The sequence below is a fragment of the Australozyma saopauloensis genome, chromosome 3 (assembly GCF_035610405.1).
Source record: "Australozyma saopauloensis chromosome 3, complete sequence".
Taxonomy (NCBI): domain Eukaryota; kingdom Fungi; phylum Ascomycota; class Pichiomycetes; order Serinales; family Metschnikowiaceae; genus Australozyma; species Australozyma saopauloensis.
The window spans coordinates 195754-215472 of NC_086133.1; the positions used below are offsets into that span (position 1 = coordinate 195754).

At 42.5% G+C, this 19719-nt stretch overlaps 7 protein-coding genes across 7 annotated transcripts; 4 read left to right on the top strand and 3 right to left on the bottom strand.

The window, feature by feature from the left end:
- Positions 1-902: 902 nt before the first annotated feature.
- Positions 903-1466, top strand: PUMCH_002269 (uncharacterized protein; the record flags this gene model as incomplete). The annotated part of the gene is made up of 1 exon (XM_063021283.1): positions 903-1466. The coding sequence occupies one exon, from the start codon at positions 903-905 to the stop codon at positions 1464-1466; it is 564 nt and encodes a 187-aa protein (XP_062877353.1).
- Positions 1467-2384: 918 nt separating this feature from the next.
- Positions 2385-2636, top strand: PUMCH_002270 (uncharacterized protein; the record flags this gene model as incomplete). The annotated part of the gene is made up of 1 exon (XM_063021284.1): positions 2385-2636. The coding sequence occupies one exon, from the start codon at positions 2385-2387 to the stop codon at positions 2634-2636; it is 252 nt and encodes an 83-aa protein (XP_062877354.1).
- Positions 2637-4500: 1864 nt separating this feature from the next.
- Positions 4501-5646, bottom strand: PUMCH_002271 (uncharacterized protein; the record flags this gene model as incomplete). The annotated part of the gene is made up of 1 exon (XM_063021285.1): positions 4501-5646. One exon carries the CDS (start codon positions 5644-5646, stop codon positions 4501-4503), a length of 1146 nt encoding a protein of 381 aa, XP_062877355.1.
- Positions 5647-7199: 1553 nt separating this feature from the next.
- Positions 7200-10355, top strand: PUMCH_002272 (uncharacterized protein; the record flags this gene model as incomplete). Its single annotated transcript, XM_063021286.1, has 1 exon — positions 7200-10355. The coding sequence occupies one exon, from the start codon at positions 7200-7202 to the stop codon at positions 10353-10355; it is 3156 nt and encodes a 1051-aa protein (XP_062877356.1).
- Positions 10356-10390: 35 nt separating this feature from the next.
- PUMCH_002273 (uncharacterized protein) lies at positions 10391-11920 on the bottom strand (the record flags this gene model as incomplete). Its single annotated transcript, XM_063021287.1, has 1 exon — positions 10391-11920. The coding sequence occupies one exon, from the start codon at positions 11918-11920 to the stop codon at positions 10391-10393; it is 1530 nt and encodes a 509-aa protein (XP_062877357.1).
- An 848-nt stretch (positions 11921-12768) lies between these two features.
- PUMCH_002274 (uncharacterized protein) lies at positions 12769-13872 on the top strand (the record flags this gene model as incomplete). Its single annotated transcript, XM_063021288.1, has 1 exon — positions 12769-13872. One exon carries the CDS (start codon positions 12769-12771, stop codon positions 13870-13872), a length of 1104 nt encoding a protein of 367 aa, XP_062877358.1.
- A 70-nt stretch (positions 13873-13942) lies between these two features.
- On the bottom strand, positions 13943-19234 carry PUMCH_002275 (uncharacterized protein; the record flags this gene model as incomplete). The annotated part of the gene is made up of 1 exon (XM_063021289.1): positions 13943-19234. One exon carries the CDS (start codon positions 19232-19234, stop codon positions 13943-13945), a length of 5292 nt encoding a protein of 1763 aa, XP_062877359.1.
- Between the last annotated feature and the right edge of the window lie 485 nt (positions 19235-19719).

A 19719-nucleotide genomic window follows, 5' to 3' on the forward strand; every position in this document is an offset into this window, starting at 1 on the left:
TTTAGAGAAGCAATTTGTTGAAATTTAGACCTGTAATGTAGCAGATCTGGCTTAGCCGACAGAGATCGTTAAAGCCGTACACGAGACGAAATGGGCGAGCAAAAGAGTACGGAATTACACTCTAGAGACAGAGATTCGGTACAAAAGCCAAATTCTTGTTGCAAGATTTGGAAGAATGTCTTTAAATCAAAGATTGATTTCCAAATAAGCACCCTAGTAGATATCCGAAGACTACCACGTTTAAGAGTATAGATAAGAGGTCCCAATGAGACGAGTATATGCAGCGCTCATCACACCAGTTCCATAAATCACTATGTACCAATCAGAAGAGGATCAGAAGTTGAGAAGTGAGTAAATTTGAAGATTTCGAATTGACCATTGCTTGAATGTTTTTTGAGCTCTTTTCAATTTTTTTTTTAATTTCATTGTCTTGTCTAGTTTTTCTGAATGCATAGTTGGCGGTCGCGTTGTGAGATCTTGAAACTCTGAATAGGAACCCCCACGCTGATTCGGATTAACATCTGAGATGGACCGATGTGAGCCGTGGAAACGCTCTTAACCAAATATGACCCAAAAAGGCACTAGAAGCGATGAAACGGATAATATTCTAAATTGGTCGTGATTTATAGTTTGTATTTTGCAGCCACTGTTCCGTAGATTTGCTTTCTTTTCTTTACGATTGGACACAGAGAGCTCGTTTAAAAACAGCAATAATTCAACGACAAAATTTCTATCATCTACATCATAGAAAAATCAACTCAAATCGTAATTCTCTTCTATGTCCTTACCGAAGTGGACTCTAGACCCCTATAGTGCTATTCTACTATACAGGGTCTCAGTAAATATATAAGGAACCCCCAATCCTAAATTGCAACCACCAACATCTCCAGAAAAACCACATCATGGATTCGGCAATTGATAAAATCCACAACGAAACAACATCAAGCACTTCCACTGCAAGCAAAGACTCTCTCTTGCAGCAACTCAAGGAGCTCGAGCTGTTTGAAGGCTCTCCTGTGACCTTACCATATGTAAATTCCCTGGTGGCATGGAAAATCGGTAACTTAGCAATGGATGCTGCGCAAAAATTGCAATCTCCCGTTGTTATAGATATCTCTTCCATCAGCGGCCAGGTTTACTTCCATGCCGTATCAAAAGATGGTACCAGTATCGATAACGACAATTGGGTGAGTAGAAAGAAGAGAACCGTCTTTCGGTTCGGCAAATCCTCGTACTTCATTGGTCGTAAACTTGCCATAAAAAGTGCGGGAAAGTCTGTTGAAGAGGCCCTTTTCGTCGATAGTAAAGAGTACGCTACCCATGGAGGCTCGGTCCCAATCCGTATTAGTAACGTCGATGGCGTATGGGGAGCTCTCACTGTGAGCGGATTGGCTCAGCAGGACGACCATAAATTTGCCTTGGACATCTTAATGAGCATCAAGAAGATTCTAGAGGAAGAAGGTTAGCACTTTTTGTCTAGCCAAAAGAAACCATTGGAATGGGGCCGCCCTCCCCATGTATCGAGAAGTCATCCTTTCTTCGTCAATATGCAGCCAAGCCTCAATTAACTTCTTGTTCTTCGTGGAAGAATATTCAATACAGGTGCTATCGAATTGCATACCCACGGAACAGGTACCACTACAACAACAGTCAAGTAAAAATAAAGTCTAATGTACGAATCAGACAGAACTCAAACGATGTAGTTGTCACCAGATCAAGGGAAGACTAGTTTGATAATCTATCACAACGGAGAACTGTAGTCGTTGGAGATCAAAGGCATTTAGACATTCGGACTTTAGGGAGAAATCGGGTTGGGAGCCTTAGTCCTATTTATTTGAAAAAACTTAGAAGACATATAAGCCGCAGAGTAGGCAAAAATTTGACATGCATTAATAGTGGAACTGCGTCACGGGCAAATATATGCTTTTCCGTAGAATCAATAGGGGAAAATGAATAGTTAGTAACCGTTTACCGCAGAAAATTCCTATCAAATACTCTCTTTTCGCTACCTTTTCTTAATTACAAGAATTTTCGTGTGGCTACGTTATTCATTAAACGGCTCATAAACGAGACATTTTCAGATCTGCAGGCTCAGCCTTGCATCAAACGTCCCACATCTCTAAATGTACAGTCCTCCGGGATGAATCTGGCGTGAAATTGTACGGCTTTCGCATGAATTCTTGTAAAATGCCCCATTTTCTCCGAAATGGTCTTTATTTGCACGTCCCCTGATACTACACATCTTAGTTTTCGAAACGTCCCTGTAAGCGCATCATGCACGTCTGTGCAGGCAATTTTCAGATGATCATCGCTTCGAGACATATATAAGTGTGATGGTCCGCCGTTCACTTGAACCCTGTAATAATCATATTCATTAAATAGACATGGGTGTGATTTCCACTGCCGGCTATAACGCCATCATATATATGTCCTATGCGATGCTTCTCGTGACGGGATTGCTTCTTGCATGGAGATTTGCTACCAAAGACAACTTTTTGTCGAGTAACGGAACTCAAGGCGGTCTTGCCTTGGCCGTTAACTTCGTCGCTTCAGGTATGTTACTTTATTTTCAACGTTACAGATTCCTATTTTTGGTGGTGCAACGTGCTAGCGGGTGCGGCCCTCTTTTCACATGAAAATGGGGCAGCTGAGATAAACCGTTTGGACTCGATCAAGTTTGTACTTGCGTGAGGAAGCTATGTTGTGCATGTAGATTATCAGCAGTGATGCTATCTGGAGAATTATCTTTTGAGACTCTCTATAGCGATAAGGAATACGTCACTTGGATGGTTCCCTTATCAGACATCTCTGAATTTTCCACATTGTGCATTAAGGAGAAAAATTTAAATACTTTTTCTTTTTTTTTTTCAAGCGTTTGAGAAAGTTCAGATCCAACATCTGTATGAACAGATCACAGTCCAAACAATACCCGTCGTTCGGTATTGTTAACTAATTTACTAACATGTAAGCTATGGGATGTGGTATATTGACAACTTATGCACAAATTGGAAACATTGCTGGTTTGCAAGGTTTGTTGGTGTACACCATTTCTGGTGCCATTCCTATTGTCGGTTTTGCAGCTGTCGGTCCTGCTATTCGTAAGAGATGTCCTGAGGGATTCATCTTGACCGAGTGGGTCAGACAAAGATTTGGAATTGTCACCTGTCTCTATCTTTCTTTCTTCACCTGCCTTACCATGTTTTTGTTCATGATCGGAGAGCTCAGTGCATTGAGATCTGCCGTTGAGACCTTGACTGGTATGAGCGCTTTGGGTGCTGTGATTGTTGAGTGTGCGGTCACTACAATTTACACTTCGTTTGGTGGCTTCCGTGTCAGTTTCATCACTGATAACTTCCAAGGTGCAGTTGTGATTGTGTTGATCATCATCTGCTCTATTGCCATGGGTACCAAGATTGAAATCGACAAGTCTCTCATCGGCCCTTCGGGTTTGCTCGATGCCAACTTGCTTGGATGGCAATTGATGTACATCTTGCCAGTTGCCATCATCACCAACGATTGTTTCATGTCTGGATTCTGGCTCCGTACCTTCGCCAGTAAGTCGAACAGAGATCTTTGGATCGGAACTTCTATTGCTGCCTTTGTGACCTTTGCCATCTGTACTCTTGTTGGTACCACCGGTTTCTTGGCTGTTTGGGCTGGTTATGTCGGTGTTGCAGACGCTGAAAATGGTGCAAACTCGTTCTACATTCTTCTTAACACCATGCCTGGCTGGGTTGTTGGCTTCGTTTTGGCCTTCGTCATTTGTTTGTCAACCTGTACATTTGACTCCTTGCAGAGTGCTATGGTTTCCACCATCTCCAATGACTTGTTCCGTAACAAATTGAAGATGATTTACGTCAGAGGCTTGGTTGTCTTGGTCATGATTCCAACTATTGTGTTGGCTGTCAAGGTTGCAAACAACATCTTGCAAATTTATTTGATTGCTGACTTGGTTTCTGCTGCCATCATTCCTTCCATCTTCCTTGGTTTGAGTGACGACTGGTTCTGGTACCTTCAAGGATTTGATGTAATGGTTGGTGGTCTTGCTTCCCTTTTGGCTGTGTTCGTCTTTGGTACAATCTACTACCATTCCGCTAAAGAGGGTGGAAAGCTTCTCCTCATCTGGAACGGTCTTTATAATTCCGAGGACTGGGGTCCATTTGGAGCTTTCGTCATCACTTTCGTTGGTGGTGTTTTGTTCACATTGATGTGTTGCGCTTGCAGAATTGGCGCTTTATACTTATATTCGAGAATCAAGGGTACTCCATTCACTGCCTTGGACAAGGTTGAGAGACATTATCACAATCCAAGTCCTGAGGTCGATGTGGACCCCTCATACCATGCTACTGACGAAAGCATCGATAAGAAAGATACTTTCTAAGTAAGTCATTGCGAGATTTGCAATTCCGTTTGCCAACTATAATACTATAATAAATGTTAATTATGAATGATTGACGTAATAATGAGGTCGTAAATACATGTTTAGTATCTATAAGGTATCTAAGCAACTTCGAAAGAAGTCTTTCCGAAGTTTGGTTCGCCACCAAGGGTAGCAAAGAGATCGCCGATGTAGTTCTTTGGAGCGTATGTTTCTCCAGTCAGGTAAATGGTATCCCAATTGTTCAAAACATCTTCGACGAAGGGCATGCCTGCAATTGGCAAGTTAGCAAAAGCTGCAGAAGCTCCTCCACTTTGAGGATCATTGAACCATGCAACAGTATCGTTTGCTCTTGATGGAGGAGGGCGTGTGAAATCAGAGATAGTTCTCATGACCACAACTCTTGCGAAATCGACAAGGCCTGCTTGAGACAATCTAGTAAGGGCCTCCAAAGAGGCATTGTCTTCCTGAGCAGTAGAACAGTATTGAGCAGTTCCGTTTGTCATCATAGATGCATAGGCCGAGAAGTAGTCGCCCAAAACGTTACCAGTGAAATAGTTGTCGGAGGTGAGAACATCACACTTCACAACAGCAGGAAGTGCGCGCGCAGCATCTTGATCGTACAACAATCTGTTCACAGCGTTCTGGTCAGTACCATTGTCCAAATCAACTGTTTCTGCCAACTCAACAGCACGGTCTCTCAAGCTCTCATTGAGCTCAAAAACCTCAGTTCCATAGACATTGGCAGGGTACGTCCAAGGGTCGGAGACACCATAGCCCCAGTAGCCAGAAGTCCAGTTTTTGTTTGTGGTGATGAACTCTTGGTATGAGACCTGGTATTGCAAAGCAACTTGAACTGCGTATTTGGCAAAAGTCACCGAACCCATGGTGGTAAATTGAGGCTCACCACCACCGATTCCGGAAATCAAGAAGTAAGTTTGGGTGAGGTTGAACATTGGAGACAAACCCAAGGCAGTCATTGAACCGGAAGCATTGATCTCACCTTCGCCAGTGGTCATTTCACATACAGAAAATTCCTCATTACAGTAAATATCTGGATATAATGGAGATAAGCCTGGGGTCGTGACGTTGTTAGGGAAATCCATGGCCTTCAACCAAGGCTTTGCTTCGTACTCAAACATATTGATCACGAAAACTTTTGGGGAGATAACGGGAGGGTAATCTCTTTTGGAGTTGAACATAGAGATTGGCAGGGCAGAAGCTGCCATGAAAAATGCCAACGAGGCAGCAGCACCAGAAAGTCTCATTGGGTCGAAGTTGGGTGTAATGAATAACGATAAGAAAAGTAAGAAAAAAGAAAGCAGATATGTGACCAATCACAATGTTCCAGAGAAAGAGAGCAGTGTGAGTGTTGGATCAAAGGCAATTGAGGTGGGAATCGCTACAAATTTATATGTTTGAGTTCTGTTCGCCAAAGAAGCCGTACGGGGATGTCCTTATCTCAATTTGCAGCCCCGAACGCATATACTGCAGATGGATTGTAATCACCTTTCCTAAATGAGCGGAAGAGTGCATTAAAATGAAAATGCGATGATGCATACAGGTCAGAGATAGCTAAACTAAAGAACAAGCTCTAAAAATCCAATGAAGCGAGTCGGAATTTGATTCAGAATCCCGACCGAATGTTTGAAATTCTCTAATGTATGTTTTTTTAAACCCGAAACTCGAAACTCGGGCCTATTTTGCCTTTCTTGTCGAAAAAACTATGTTGCAGGGAACAACCGCCGGAGGGCTTCCAACCAATCGTTGGGATGGGATCAGACTGGCTCCATTGACCATAAGGCAATTTGATGCGGTAACAAGTGGAACGAATAGGGGTATTGATCCGGTCTTGTACCACTCACACGAGCAGAAGCTGCCAATACAATACGAAGCATATGCAAAACTGTCAAAAGACGTTGCCAAGGATTAGCCGTGGTTCGGTGACAACCGTTCACTAAAGAAGGTTGGAGCATACAATACCGAACATGCTACAACAAATACAAAAATATTGAAGCATATTAATGAACGCTAAGAACACTTTGCTGCCCCCATATTGCCCATTTTGGGCGGGGTCATGTTTTGATGAATTAGCTTTTGTCAGTTTCACTTCACCATGGTTAGGCAGGACATACCGAACACACAGGTGAAAGCTCCAATGATGCGGCTCAATAAACGCATGAAATGGCGGAAAAAACAGCCCTAAACAAAAAAAAGTGCAGGGTGGAAATCGCACACTGACTTTCAGTGTTTGCACAATTTTGGATTGGAGACGCTATGTCAGTCAAGATCTAGGTTCACAAGTGTCCCACCAACTACCAAAACGTTTTCTAACGGTAAAAGAGACAATGATAATACATTTGAAAATATCTGCGAGCTGAGTCATGTTTTTTTCATCTTAGTTCAATTTTGAAATGATTTTTTTCAACTCTCGATTTTCTTATCTGTTTTCTAGAAACCCCATTGTTGAAGCGCGATGACCACTGTGTATTATTGATCCACCTAAACAAAAGGCATAGCGCATGACGACATCTTCCAACTCGGAAGAGTCCGAAAATGAGGCTTTTGTAGAGTCTCCACCGGCCTCTAATGGCGATAGTGGCTCCACAAATCCGAAAAAACGGCCCTATTCTGTCAATGTATGTGTTCAAAAGACGTGATTCCAAACCTATGATCGAATGGTGCATGCAACCGACCCAATCGATTCGACAATTGAAACACATTTCAATTTTTCTTTCTTACTGTATCTCACTATGTTACTTCTATCTTCTATTCTTGGAATTCTTACTAACAACAGCTGGGCCAATCTGCGGATCAATACATGTCGCAACTACTATCACAAAAGCGCTATCATATTGGTGATGACGATAGCGATGAAAGTGATGAAGAAGATTCCCCAGGACCAGGGGTCAGGGCTGGATTCATCAAGAAGTTGGTCCTCAAGAACTTCATGTGCCATGACCATTTTGAACTCGACTTTGGTCCGCAAATGAATTTCATTGTGGGTAGAAATGGATCTGGAAAAAGTGCCATTTTAACTGGGCTTTCTGTTGGCCTAGGTGCAAAGGCTAACGATACAAGTCGTGGTCTGTCTATCAAGAGTCTTATTAAGGATGGAAAATCAATGGCCCGTGTAATTGTCGAATTGAGCAACAGCGGCCTCGATGCTTACGAACCAGGAACTTTTGGCGATACAATTGTGGTGGAAAGAAAGTTTACTCGAGATGGTGTAAATGCATATTACATCCGTAGTGAGAATGGAACGACCGTATCCAACAAAAAGAAAACGCTAGACGAGATACTCCAGAAATTCCTCATTGTTGTCAATAATCCGCTATCTTTTTTGTCCCAAGATAAGGCACGTGAATTCATTGCTAGCAGCACCGAGAAGAGCAGGTTTACATATTTCAGTGAGGGCACAAACATCCAATCTATCATTCAGAACTACCAGGAAGCTTCCAGGAATATTCTCAATTTGCAGACTCGCCAGGCATCGGCAAAGCAATACTACGATGAAGCTTGCAAAAAGTATGCAGAGTGTGAGCGTGGTTACAAGAAGTTCAAGCATTCCCACAACTTGCGTCAGCAGCTTGAGAAGATTAACGGAAAAATTTATTGGTTCAACGTAGATGTCGTGGGGCGCAAAATCAAATGGGAGGACTCTGAGATCAAGGCTTTGGAAGTTGAGAAGACAGAAGTGCTTGCCCTGATTGAGAAAAATGCAGAGAAAACGACTTCTGTTGACACGGAATCGGAAAACATTGGTCAGAAGGAAAAAGAGGCTCTAGACGACTTGTCAAAAGCCACAGCAGAGTTACAAGCTGCTGGGGCGGAGTGTGACGAAACTGCTAAAGAGGCTCTGATTGTTCGATCAGAGTTGGTGAATTATAAAAATGAAATCGCAGAGCTCGAGACACAAGTCGAAGAGCACGAGCAGGCTATTGTTAATGAGCAAAAAAAGATCGATGAGGCAAATGGCGGATCACGAGAGGCAATGAGCCAGCGCCTTTCTATGTTGAAGCAACAATTAGAGCAAATGATTCAAAAAAGAGATGAAATTCAAGATAAGCTCCATGCTCTAAGCGGTACTAGTCCCGAGCTAGAAGCCCTTAATCGCGAATACGAGGAGCTGAAAAAAGTCAAAATGTCTCTAGAAGATAAGTTTAAAGGTCTAGAAAGAGCCAAGAATGATTCTTACGCAGCTTTTGGTTTGAACATTAAATTTCTCATGAGGGATATAGAGAATGAGACCCGTTGGCACAAAAAGCCTATTGGACCTCTTGGATACTATGTATCTGTGAAGTCGGATTACAAAGAATACAACGACTTAATTAATGCCGCCTTACAAAACACGCTTGACTCCTATGTGGTTTACAATGAAAACGACAGACGTCTCTTGACCCAGTTCATGCGCCAAAAAAAAATAGTCAAAAGAATTATTGTCCGTAAATTTGAAAGATTCAATTACAAAGATAATGATACCGGGTACGACACAATTCTTGATGCACTTGACATCCAGAATGAAGACGTCAAGTTTACGCTTATCGATGCTGCATCAGTGGAGGAATCTGCAATTTGTAAAACCCTTACTGAGGCAGAGCAAGCTGCTGGATGTCAATCAATCGGCAGGGCCTACTGTTTGAATGACAGACGCTCCGGAACCCGGATCTCTCGTGGAGACGAGTATATGACAAGAGATCCAGTATTATACTCTAGAGACCTCCCGAAACTTGCAGGTAAAGTTTCATTAGGCTCACTCGCGGAGGAGCTCAAAGAGGCAAGTCAAAATGAAGCAAACCTCAGGAGGGAGCGGACAATTTTGAAGCAGAAAGAGTACGAGGCTAAAAGAGCATTGGAGGACGAGCTCAAAAAGAGAAAAGGCCACATCAAAGAGATAAATGATCAAATTTTTGCGGCGGAACGTGTTCTAGGTGAAGAGGGCGATTCAGGTAGAATTGAAAGTTTGACTACTCAGATTGAGCTATGCAAGAAGCAGATTCAAGCTAAGCAAGGCATGTTCTCAGAACTCATGACTCAATATAGTGATAAGAAAAACGTCTTGAAATCTCGCAAAGCCCGAGTCGAGGAGGCAAAAGAGCACGAAGAAAATGCTGCAAGAAAGGCAGCCCAAGTCACAGAGCGGAAAGATCTGCTCACAGAACTCAAAGCAGAGTTATTGGTTGACCTTGATCGATTGCATAAAAAGCAATCTGAGATAGAGAAGAAGATACAAGAGCATGAGACAGCCAACGCCCAGAACAAGGAATCACAGGAACGCCTTCGTCAGCTAGCTCAAGAGAGATGTGATCGATCAGAAGTCTCCATCAAAGAAACAGACACAACATCTTCCATAGAAGAGGAGTTTAGAGGGATTAAGAAAGCAATCGATGAGGCAGAAAAGAACAACTCGAAAACATTTGAGGAAATTCAGAATGAGGTTCTCGAAAGTAAGGCCATTAAAGACAAATGCGAAGAAAGTTTGATAGAACTAAATGATGCCCGAATTACTCTTGAGAATGACCTCAATTTCCGCTTTGAAAATTTGAACATCACAATCAAAGAGAAACTCACCCGTGCTAAACTGTCCTTTGAGCAATCCTTGGCTCTTCGTGGTTTCAAAGGCAAGCTAGAGTTTGACTTTGCCAACAAACGAGTCATCACCGAAGTTCAGACAAAAGATGACAAAGACACCAGAGCAGTTCTGTCACTCTCTGGTGGAGAAAAAAGTTTTACTCAGATTGCCTTTTTGCTCAGTATCTGGAAAGTCATGAAGCCAAGAGTTTGTGGCCTAGACGAATTCGATGTTTTTATGGATTCTGTGAACAGAACAATTGCCATTCGTCTTTTACTACATGAGTTAAGAGACTCTACAGCACAGTCCATTTTTATTACACCTCAAGATATTTCGACGGTCGGAGATCTTGGAGATAGCGACGACGTGAAGATACATGTGATAAAACCCCCAAGAAATGATTGATGTTGAGTTAGTATATACAAATAATTTAAAAAAAGCTAGCTTTCACGCTCTATGAGTTCTTCAGGGACTCCCAAACTGATGGCCTTCTCATACGCTAATCCATCCAATAGGGGAATGACTCTTTTCTGGGTATTCAACTTAGACACTTCAAAAATGATCTCCTGCTGTGAAACGCAATCAACAGAAAGAAGAGCTTGAACATATGTCGAGTAACAAGACGAAATTAAAACGTCGTTACAGATTTTGAGATACAGATTGAACACACTTTGCAAGAAGGCTTTGTCCTCGGTGGAAATTGATTTGTCGGAAGACCTCCAGTCATTGCAAATGCTTCTGAGGATAGCGAGGTACTCTGGAGAGTAGTTACAGTCAGGGTTCCTCAGAATATAATCATAGGTGATGATCATACTTTTCAAAACATGGAATGCTTCGAAAATTTTTCCTTGATCACAGAGACTTCGTATGACGAATTTCCCCAAAGAGTGGTGTGATTTTCTTATCAAGAAGTTAATCTCTTTGAACGAGGGCCCACCCGTTTTCGTGGTGATATTCCGGAGATGGGAATCCAACAACTCGTAGAACACAGGAAGGTCAGCCACTTTCAAATCACCGTCAATTATTGCACTATACTTTTCACCCAATAGAGTGTATTTGTTGTAGACAATGTCAAAACCTCTGGAGCTGTCTTCACCGCTGGTGGAATTAGATCTTTCATATTTTTTTGATTCTTTTGCAATGATTCGGTTGCGTCTATCTGAATTTGTTTTGACAGCCTTCTGTAGTGCTTTGTCGTGATGTTCGGAATCGACAATCAGTCCATGTCCTCTAAATTTCATGGCAAAATCGCAAAACCTTTCCAAGGCATTATCAAGATCACCTCTCTTTGCATAGGCCTCTATAAGAAGAATTTGAAGTGCCTTGTAGGTGGACTTGTTGCCCATGTACGAGTAGAAGCGCTTGAAGTATTGCCAAAGACCCTCAATTGCCGCATGGTTTCCATTTTTGGCAAAAACTATGGCCAAACTCTCTAACGCAGTAGGCATGAGGAGAAAAGGAACGTGCTCATTCTCGTAGAACGACGACTTTGTTCCATCAGTATATTTAGCCATTGGTTCTACTACCTCGTGATAAACCAACAGACAAGCTGAATGATTGCACATGGAACTTGCATTGGAAGCTAAGAGAGACCAAAACTGGTTCGAAAATGCAGTTTGCCCTGCTTCTTTAGCATCGATTGCAAGATGTGCTACTATGGCAACTGCATTCAAGTTATTTTGCTTGAGGAGAGAAACCATGAAGTCTTCTATTAGTTCAGAGGATAGCGAATGACTTGCATTGGCGGCAATGTGCTGGAAGATCTCTTTCTGAGGTGCGTTTCGGTTCATTAGTTGTATCATTTCCCGATCTGCCTGAGTTGGGCTTACTTGGGCGGTGAATATCCTCGCAGAGGAATGCAAATGCAAGTTTTGTGTCAAAAGTTGACATAAATGTTCATCTCTACCCGAGTTTGGACGCCGTAGCGCAGAAGTTCGAGAGATTGAGTTTCGTAGAAGGCGGAATGACATTGCCAGTGTGCGAGTGTGTGTGTATATCTGCTAATTAGATATCGATGGGCATGAAAAATGTGAGAGCTTTGATCCCAGCTATGTACAAGTTTAGTTGTGGCTATATATGATATCTAGTAGAGGTATGAATGAATATGAATCTGGGGTATAATGCGATGCTGGCGAGCAAATGAGAAATGAGTCAAATAATTGGAAAGGAAGAGCTTTTGCAGTTGGAAATGTTTTTTTTATCTGATATTCTCAAAATTGAATTGTTTGAAGCGTTCTGACCAAAGTTGGTATTCTACTTTGAAGAGAAGGACAGATGAAAACGGATGAAGAGACAATGAACTACAAAATCGATATGAAATTTCACAATGAAAATGAATTTAGAGCCGCGCAAATTCCGGAGGACCCAACAGTTGCATGTTTCCGGCGGAAGTTCACTATGATACAAGCTACTATTATCAGACGGTCAATGTCAGCGCTGGGCAGAAGAAATGAACAACGAGTCCGCGACTATATCAAACAAACAATTTCTTTCTCAATAGTCATAAACTATTCTCTCAGAAATATTTGATAACTATTGTAATTGTATCTTCTCGGACTTCTGAGAGTGAGCTAAAGCTTGATCGAATGAACTTAACAACAAACTCATTATCAGAGTCACTGGAGAGACCAAAATAAAATTGAAAAAATAAAACAAAAACGCACACATACCACAAATTCACTATTCACAGAATTCAGAATTACTACTCACAAAATTACTACTCACGAAATATTTCTGTCCTCCAGTCCTACTCCCTCACTTATCTACGCTATATCCAGTACGTGAAAAATCTCCATCCCTACTACCTCCACCTATATCCATGTTCAAGGTAGGAATCACCCGTTTTTCGGGCTCTGCTGCGTTCCGCCGCACAGTACCAAAAGTATCGGCCATTCTACCACTTCGTTGCGCTGCTCCTGCGGGTCTCCAGACCGTCAGATGGAACTCTACCCAACCTGCTTCAGAGATTCAAACCGACATGTCCAATCTCGTTGATCCGGCCACTTTGGCATCTACAGCTAGTGACTTGCACTCCGACCAGATCGGATACTTGGCGTCTGTTGGTTTGGGTGAGGGTTGGGGCCCTACATCAGCCATTTGCAACTTACTCGAGTACGTCCATGTGTACTCTGGTTTGCCATGGTGGGCTACCATTGCTTGTTCTACGATTGCCGTGAGAGCTTTGATGTTTCCTTTGTATGTGAAATCTTCTGCCAACATGGCCAAAATGAGCAAGATCAAGCCTCAGTTGGACAAATGCATGGAGGCTGTCAAGGGTGGGGATTCCAAGGAGAGAGTCAAGGCCTTGACGGAGAGAAGAACGCTCATGAAGGAGCACAACATCAAAACAAGCCATGGTTTCTTCCCATTGTTGCAGCTTCCCATTGCTTACGGTTTCTTCCAGGCTACCAGAGCCATGGCTAGTATTCCTGTAGAGGGCTTCACGACTCAAGGTGCGCTCTGGTTCGAGAATTTGGCTACCGTAGACCCATACTTGGGCTTGCAGATTTTGTCTGCTTGCGTTGTGACCGGAATGATCAGATTAGGTGGTGAAACTGGTGCTCAAGCAATGAACCCGCTCATGAAGAAAATTTTGACTTATCTTCCATTTTTGTCTATTTTCATCACATACAACATGGACGCCGCTGTGCTTGTGTACTTCGCTGCCAACTCCTTGTTTTCCATTGTCCAGTCAATGGTTTTGCGTAACAAAGTCTTCAGAAAGATGGTCAACATTCCTCAAATCGAAAAACCAGTGCCTGTTGAAGGTGCCAAGCCACCTCCAAGTACACTTGGTGAGTGGTGGACCCAATACAACACCAAGATGAGAGAAAGCGCTGAGAAGGAGAAATTGAAGAACAAGGTGGACAAAGCAGAAAAACGTTCCAGATCCAAGAACCAAAACTTCATTAAAAGACACTAGATAATGAACTTGTATATAATATTTCATGAAATATATTTAATCACGTATATGTATCAAGTAGTAAGTGGGTCTAACAGAAGATAGCTTCATAGTGCTCAATCAACTGTTCAAGGATGTAATTCATGAGTCCAAAGTTATTAATTAGAGAGTCCAAATTGCTTGCTTCGGTAAGAGCTGGGCCGATAACAGTAGCCAAGTTGGACGAGTTCATTTTGTTGTGCTCGCGGTTTTGGTACACTTTGTTGAGATGTTCTATCAACGCCTTGAGAGTGCAATAATTAATGAGCGGAAGTTTCGACAAAAATGATTTGTAAGCTTGGACTTCATTCTCCTCAAATCCCTCCTGATCTTTTTGAGTGCGCTTGAATGGCTGAATTGATTCTATAACATCATCAGTCAAAATAGCGTCAGGCAACTCCCTGAAGTACAGCTTCACACAACTAGTGAGAGCATGCACATCAAAACCACGGTCCTGAATGTTTATTGTGCCAGTCTTGTCAATCTCCTGCTTGAGGTTGTTGAGCTCACTAAGAGATGTACCGATACGGTAGATTCCCACATCCTTCAAACCCTCAGCTTCTAAAATGTTGAAGATACAAGTCAACACAAGGGGCACATACGAGCCATCTCTAGCACAAACTAGATCAAGAGGCACACCAAACGTAGTGTTGGAGTGGTTCTGTTTGGAGTTAATAGAACGGGAGTAGAACCAGTGTCTGTTTGCATAGTTAAGCTTCCTAAGCCAGTCTTGAGCATCAGCCTCACTTGCAGCTTGTAGGAAACATATATCATTCGAGTTTTCAGTATCGATCTTGAAGCATGCTGGAAGTAGATAAACGGGAAAAATCTTACGGTCCTTCAACGGAATGACAAGGACAGGCTTCTGCTTTGGATCTACCAAAGTCTGACAATCAGGAAGCTCTCTGACACTAACAACTCTGTCGCTACTACTGCCCAGGCCGAGGCCCTTGGGTTTAGTGAAGAGCCCTCCAAGTCTGAACTTCAGAGACGCGCTGGCTTTGAAGTTCAATGATTGTCTCCGTAAACTTGAGTTTGAAATCTTTTTTGAAAGAGACTTCGAACTTGATACAGAAGTTTGCTCGGTTGAAACCTTTGCTTGTCTTGTGCTCATCCGTTGAGCTTCAGTTGCAATAAGAGCATACTGATTCTTGATGATCGTTTCAAAAAATCCTTTTGGATAGATTTCGTTCACATCGTAGGTCACGTTATTCATATGCGACAAATTCTCATTCAACAGAAACAAGAAATCAAATTCTTTCGATTCTGTTTGAATTTCCGCATATTCCTTAGTGTCTTCAACGATGAGTTCTTTGATGAACCTAAACAAAATGTATCTCTTGTTAAAGTTAATGAGAGTTCCATGATACGAAGGACAACTGTTCATGTCTAACATATTCTCAACGATCCAGCCAATACATGGGAGCAAAGGCTCGTCTGAGCTTATCAAATCGGATGAGGTGATATTTGTTGGAAGTAAGGCATCCAACGAGTCAAACTTTTTTGATGAAAGATTTTCCTCTCCAAAGTTCAAGAGCAGAGCAGCCTTCACCCACTGCTTCGCAAAATATCGGCTTTGTGGTGAGTAAATAGCGTTCACAATAGCTGACTCGATAAAAGATGGGATCGGCCCAGAGTTTCCTTCTAAAACAAAAGGAAGGTCTCTCATTTTTATTTTACAGATCTTTGCCATAATCAACAAAGTTTTCATGCGGTCTAACCTTTCTGTCTCACTCACCAAGGGGTCACACAATTGTATCAACAAATAACTTTTAAATTTTGAAAACAAGGAGAGCAAAGTCTGCAATATGAGTGGCAATTTCACAAAGACAAGGTCATCCTTAGTTGAGTCGAACAAAGTGAAGAGATAATCGTAGACGTTGCTGATAGTCAATTTGTCCTCGGAAACGTCGTAAGACTGTGATTTGTAATTTAACAATGTGCCGTTCTCGTACAGATTTTCGAGGATTTTGTAGAATGTAAACCAATTTTGAGGAGTAATTCCTTTGTAGAAGGAAGCTACCAACTCATTGAATTTATTAAGGAACTTTTCAATCTTCTGTACGTTCTTGTGACTTGGCAAATTGCGATTGATAGGCACCTCTGATACTGTGCTGGTAAATTTGAAGCTTTGCAAGAGTATAGTGTCAATCTTAGGAGGAAGGAAAGGACGGTACGTCTTCATAACGAAAACCTTCTTCAACCGTTTGTAGAACGAGACCAAACTTTCAAAAGATTTATCTAAATCGCTATCGATTTTGCTCGAATTGTACCACTGCAAAATCTCGTTGCTGTAGAGTTTGAGAAGCTTGATCATTACCCTTTTATTCGCCAAGTCGTTGAGGAAGCTGCCAAAAAAGTTATTGATGAGAACTATCAAAACTTTCAAGATATTTGTCTGAATTTTAAGCAACAATTTGTAGTCAACCTTGCCCAACATTGTTAAATTGACTTCTTTGTCAAACTCCCAGTTTGGATAGGTACCAAAAGTTGCAGGATCAAACTTCTTGTTTTTCAACATGTACTGCTTTTTCATAACTGAAATGACAGCATTTCCAGAGTGGACAAACCTATGCGCCAAACGCAGGAGCAAATCTTTAGTAGTAATGAACGTGCTGTAGTTCAACATGAACACTGATCTATACTCCGAAAGCTCAAAGAATTGACTATCGTCAAAATAGCGAGGATCAAGAATCATTAGATCAATAAGACGATCAATCGAGGAAGATCTTGGTAAATATCTGGTGACATGCGCTAAAACTTCAGAGGCCAGTTGAGAGCGTATAGAATTGTGCTTCGTATCACTGTTGTTTGCCCATTCATCCTCCTTTGAATCTGTGAGGTCCTCTAACGAAAATTCCTTGAATTTTTCATAGTTGAGTATATTATCAACATCAATTCCCAATCCGCTATGTGGCTCATCATCATTAAGAACGTCGCCCATTTTGCCCAATTCATCAATAATCGAACTATCGGCATCAATGCTCAAGTTGCTAGTCGTAAGTATTAACTCTTTATCGACATTTATATCGGAGGGATCAGGAGCACCATTGAATGGGTCATATTTGTCAAAGTCGACCTTGAAGACATTTGTGTTGAATAGAGGCAACTTGTCCTCTGCTTTTGTTCCAGACAATCGCGAGGAGTATAAGGATATGTTGTCACTGTCCGAAGCATCGTTGTAGCTACATAGAGACTCTGGGAGAGTAGAACCGGGGTTATTTCTAGACTGAGAATCTGGACTCTTGACATAGTTCTCTGGTGGTGAACACTCCAAATTCAAAGAATATTTCATGATCGTCTCTAGGTTTATCGAGTCACAATTTAGACCAACGAGCCTATGTAGTTTCGCAGAGAGTTCTTCGGGAGCGAATTTGTGTGTGCCATTATTACTGGGAACATCCGTATCGAGACCTTGTGGCACCAAATTGGCCAAGTCATTTTTAACGCCAAGGCATAACACTTGATTTAAGCTTTGATTCGAGAAAATGAATCCGCTTGCGTCATAATGTCTAAGAATTCGTTGATTATAGGAAATGAGATCATCAGAATCTTTCAAAGAGTCAAGATATTCGTTCCACCTCTCAAACGAGTAGTCAATCTTCTTCCAGACGGAGTCAAGCTCGTCTATTGAAGCCAGCGTAGAGTTGTTAACCAAGAGATCACCAAAGTAAGGAATGATTCGACTTTTTGGATAAATTTTTCCGAGACCTCTTGGAGCCATGATGTGGAAAGAGTCCTTGAAAGTTGTCTGCACGTCTGTTCCAGAGGACGAGCCAAATGTCACCGACTCAAAAGGAGTGGCTAAATGCCTTCTATCGAGCTCAAAGAGAACCAGAGACCAATCTTTTCTGATGAGAGCTATGTAGTCTTCTGACACATGTCTCCAGACGGAAGTGAGTCTCAAAACAGGCTGCGATAAAATGACCGAAGAGATACCTAGCCACAGCGACATGTTACCCAATTTGTCTAAGAGACATCCAAGGTCGATCCATTTCTCTAATATGCGGGCACGTAACTCAGCGGTCATATTATAAGACTCAAGAAATAGATGATTCACTAAAAGTCGGGAAAGGTAGTGAACATGCTTATTGTTGCTGAAAATGAGTGGATTCTTCTTGTAGAGGATATCACCCGGAGATGATTCCAAAATAGAAGTTGTGAGTAATAGTGATTTATCTTTGCTCGAGCTCCAACTCTTGAAAAATGTCAAGTCAATTTCTGTGATAGCCTCCGCGAACTCGAACAAGCCGATATCGTTCAAAAATACCGTAGAGTTCAACTCTACGAGTGGATCTTGAGTGGAGCTTGAGTACGAGTTGAGTGCAGATGAGTTCACAAGTGTGAGAAGCAGCTCTTGTCTAAGTAACATATCCGATTTGAATTTGGCGATTTGGTCACTCAATTCAGCAGGGCCATTGCGAGCAAAAGGGTCAAGAAATTTGAGCAAATATGACGCAGTATCTGCTTTCAAAAAAAATCCGCTGAAATGGGTATCGAGGTGACTAAACAACTTAAGAACTCTCCTTGTTGGTACAACCCTAGATGTCTGCTCACCAAACTTGTCTTCGTAGAGCGCCAACACAAACAAGTGAAGGAGTCTCAAAATAGCAACAAAATTGGACATCATTGGCATCACGCAAAGGAGTGACTTGAGTGGAGCTTCATGGGTTTTTGAGTCTGCGAAGAGGTAGAAGTGGACCAAAGCTTCGAGTGGTGAAGACGACGCGAATTTGCCCAGAGTCTCATCGAACTTCAAGTCTGGATGCGGCACGTCTGGGGAGAAATATGTAATGGTATCTGTGTAATTGTTGGTTTCTCCAGATGGGGTCGACAATGTGATGTGAGACGACAGAGAACCGGCGGAGTGCGGCGGGCGGATCCGCAAGGATTCCATATCCGAAGCATTGTAAATCGTTGAAGTGTCGCCTGCAAACAGCACGGGAGAAGAAATGCCCATGGTGGAAGAGCTACTGTTTGAAATATCCAAGCTGAGTTTACTAACCGAAGCGGATGGATCCGCCCGCGGAAGGTCACCAAAAGTGTCCAATTTGAACAGACGAGCATCGACCAGTGGCGGAGGGCGGAAAAAGTACAAGTGCGATCCGCGCAACTCAAGCCGGAAGAGCTTGAGCTGAGCTTCGGAGAACTCTCGGGACAGAGCATTCAATGTAGCATTCACCCACGCGTGTTTGGATTGCCTGGCGTCATAATCTGGGAGAATCAACGAGCGGAGATGCGGAACGTGTGCCAGATCTGCTTCCGAGGGCGCCAAGGAGGCGTCGTCGTCGCCGGCCTTTGTTTTGGGCCTGGATCTGCCGTTTTTGCTCCAGATTTTTTTCATTGCGACACTTCGGGGGCGTCTATGTTCTGGAGCGGGTGCTATAAGATACAGAGCCAGGGGTCAAGAGGCGTGGAGGGTGCTTTTGGGCAAAGAAACCGTTGGATCAGTGGGCGAAAAAACGTAGGAGTACTGTTTAGAGGGGAGCGTTTGGGGTAGGTATATGGAGGTGCGACACAAAGAATAACACGACCAAGAGGACGAGAAGAGTAGGGGAGGGAGAACGCGAAAAGAATTTTGCGAACAGAATTATAGAATAATTGTTTCGGCGAGAACGGATCCGACGTTTTGCAATAAATGTCCCGATTACTGCTGAGCCAGATGTCTCATTCCAGTTGGGACAAGTCCAATTCCAATCGGCCATATACCGCCTTGGGCATAAATAAATACTGGGCACGGGCATACGCTTAAGAGTTGGAAAATGCAGTAAAAATGGGGCCTACGAGGTGGAATTTTGCTGAAGCCAACAAAACGAAAGCGCAGCTCTA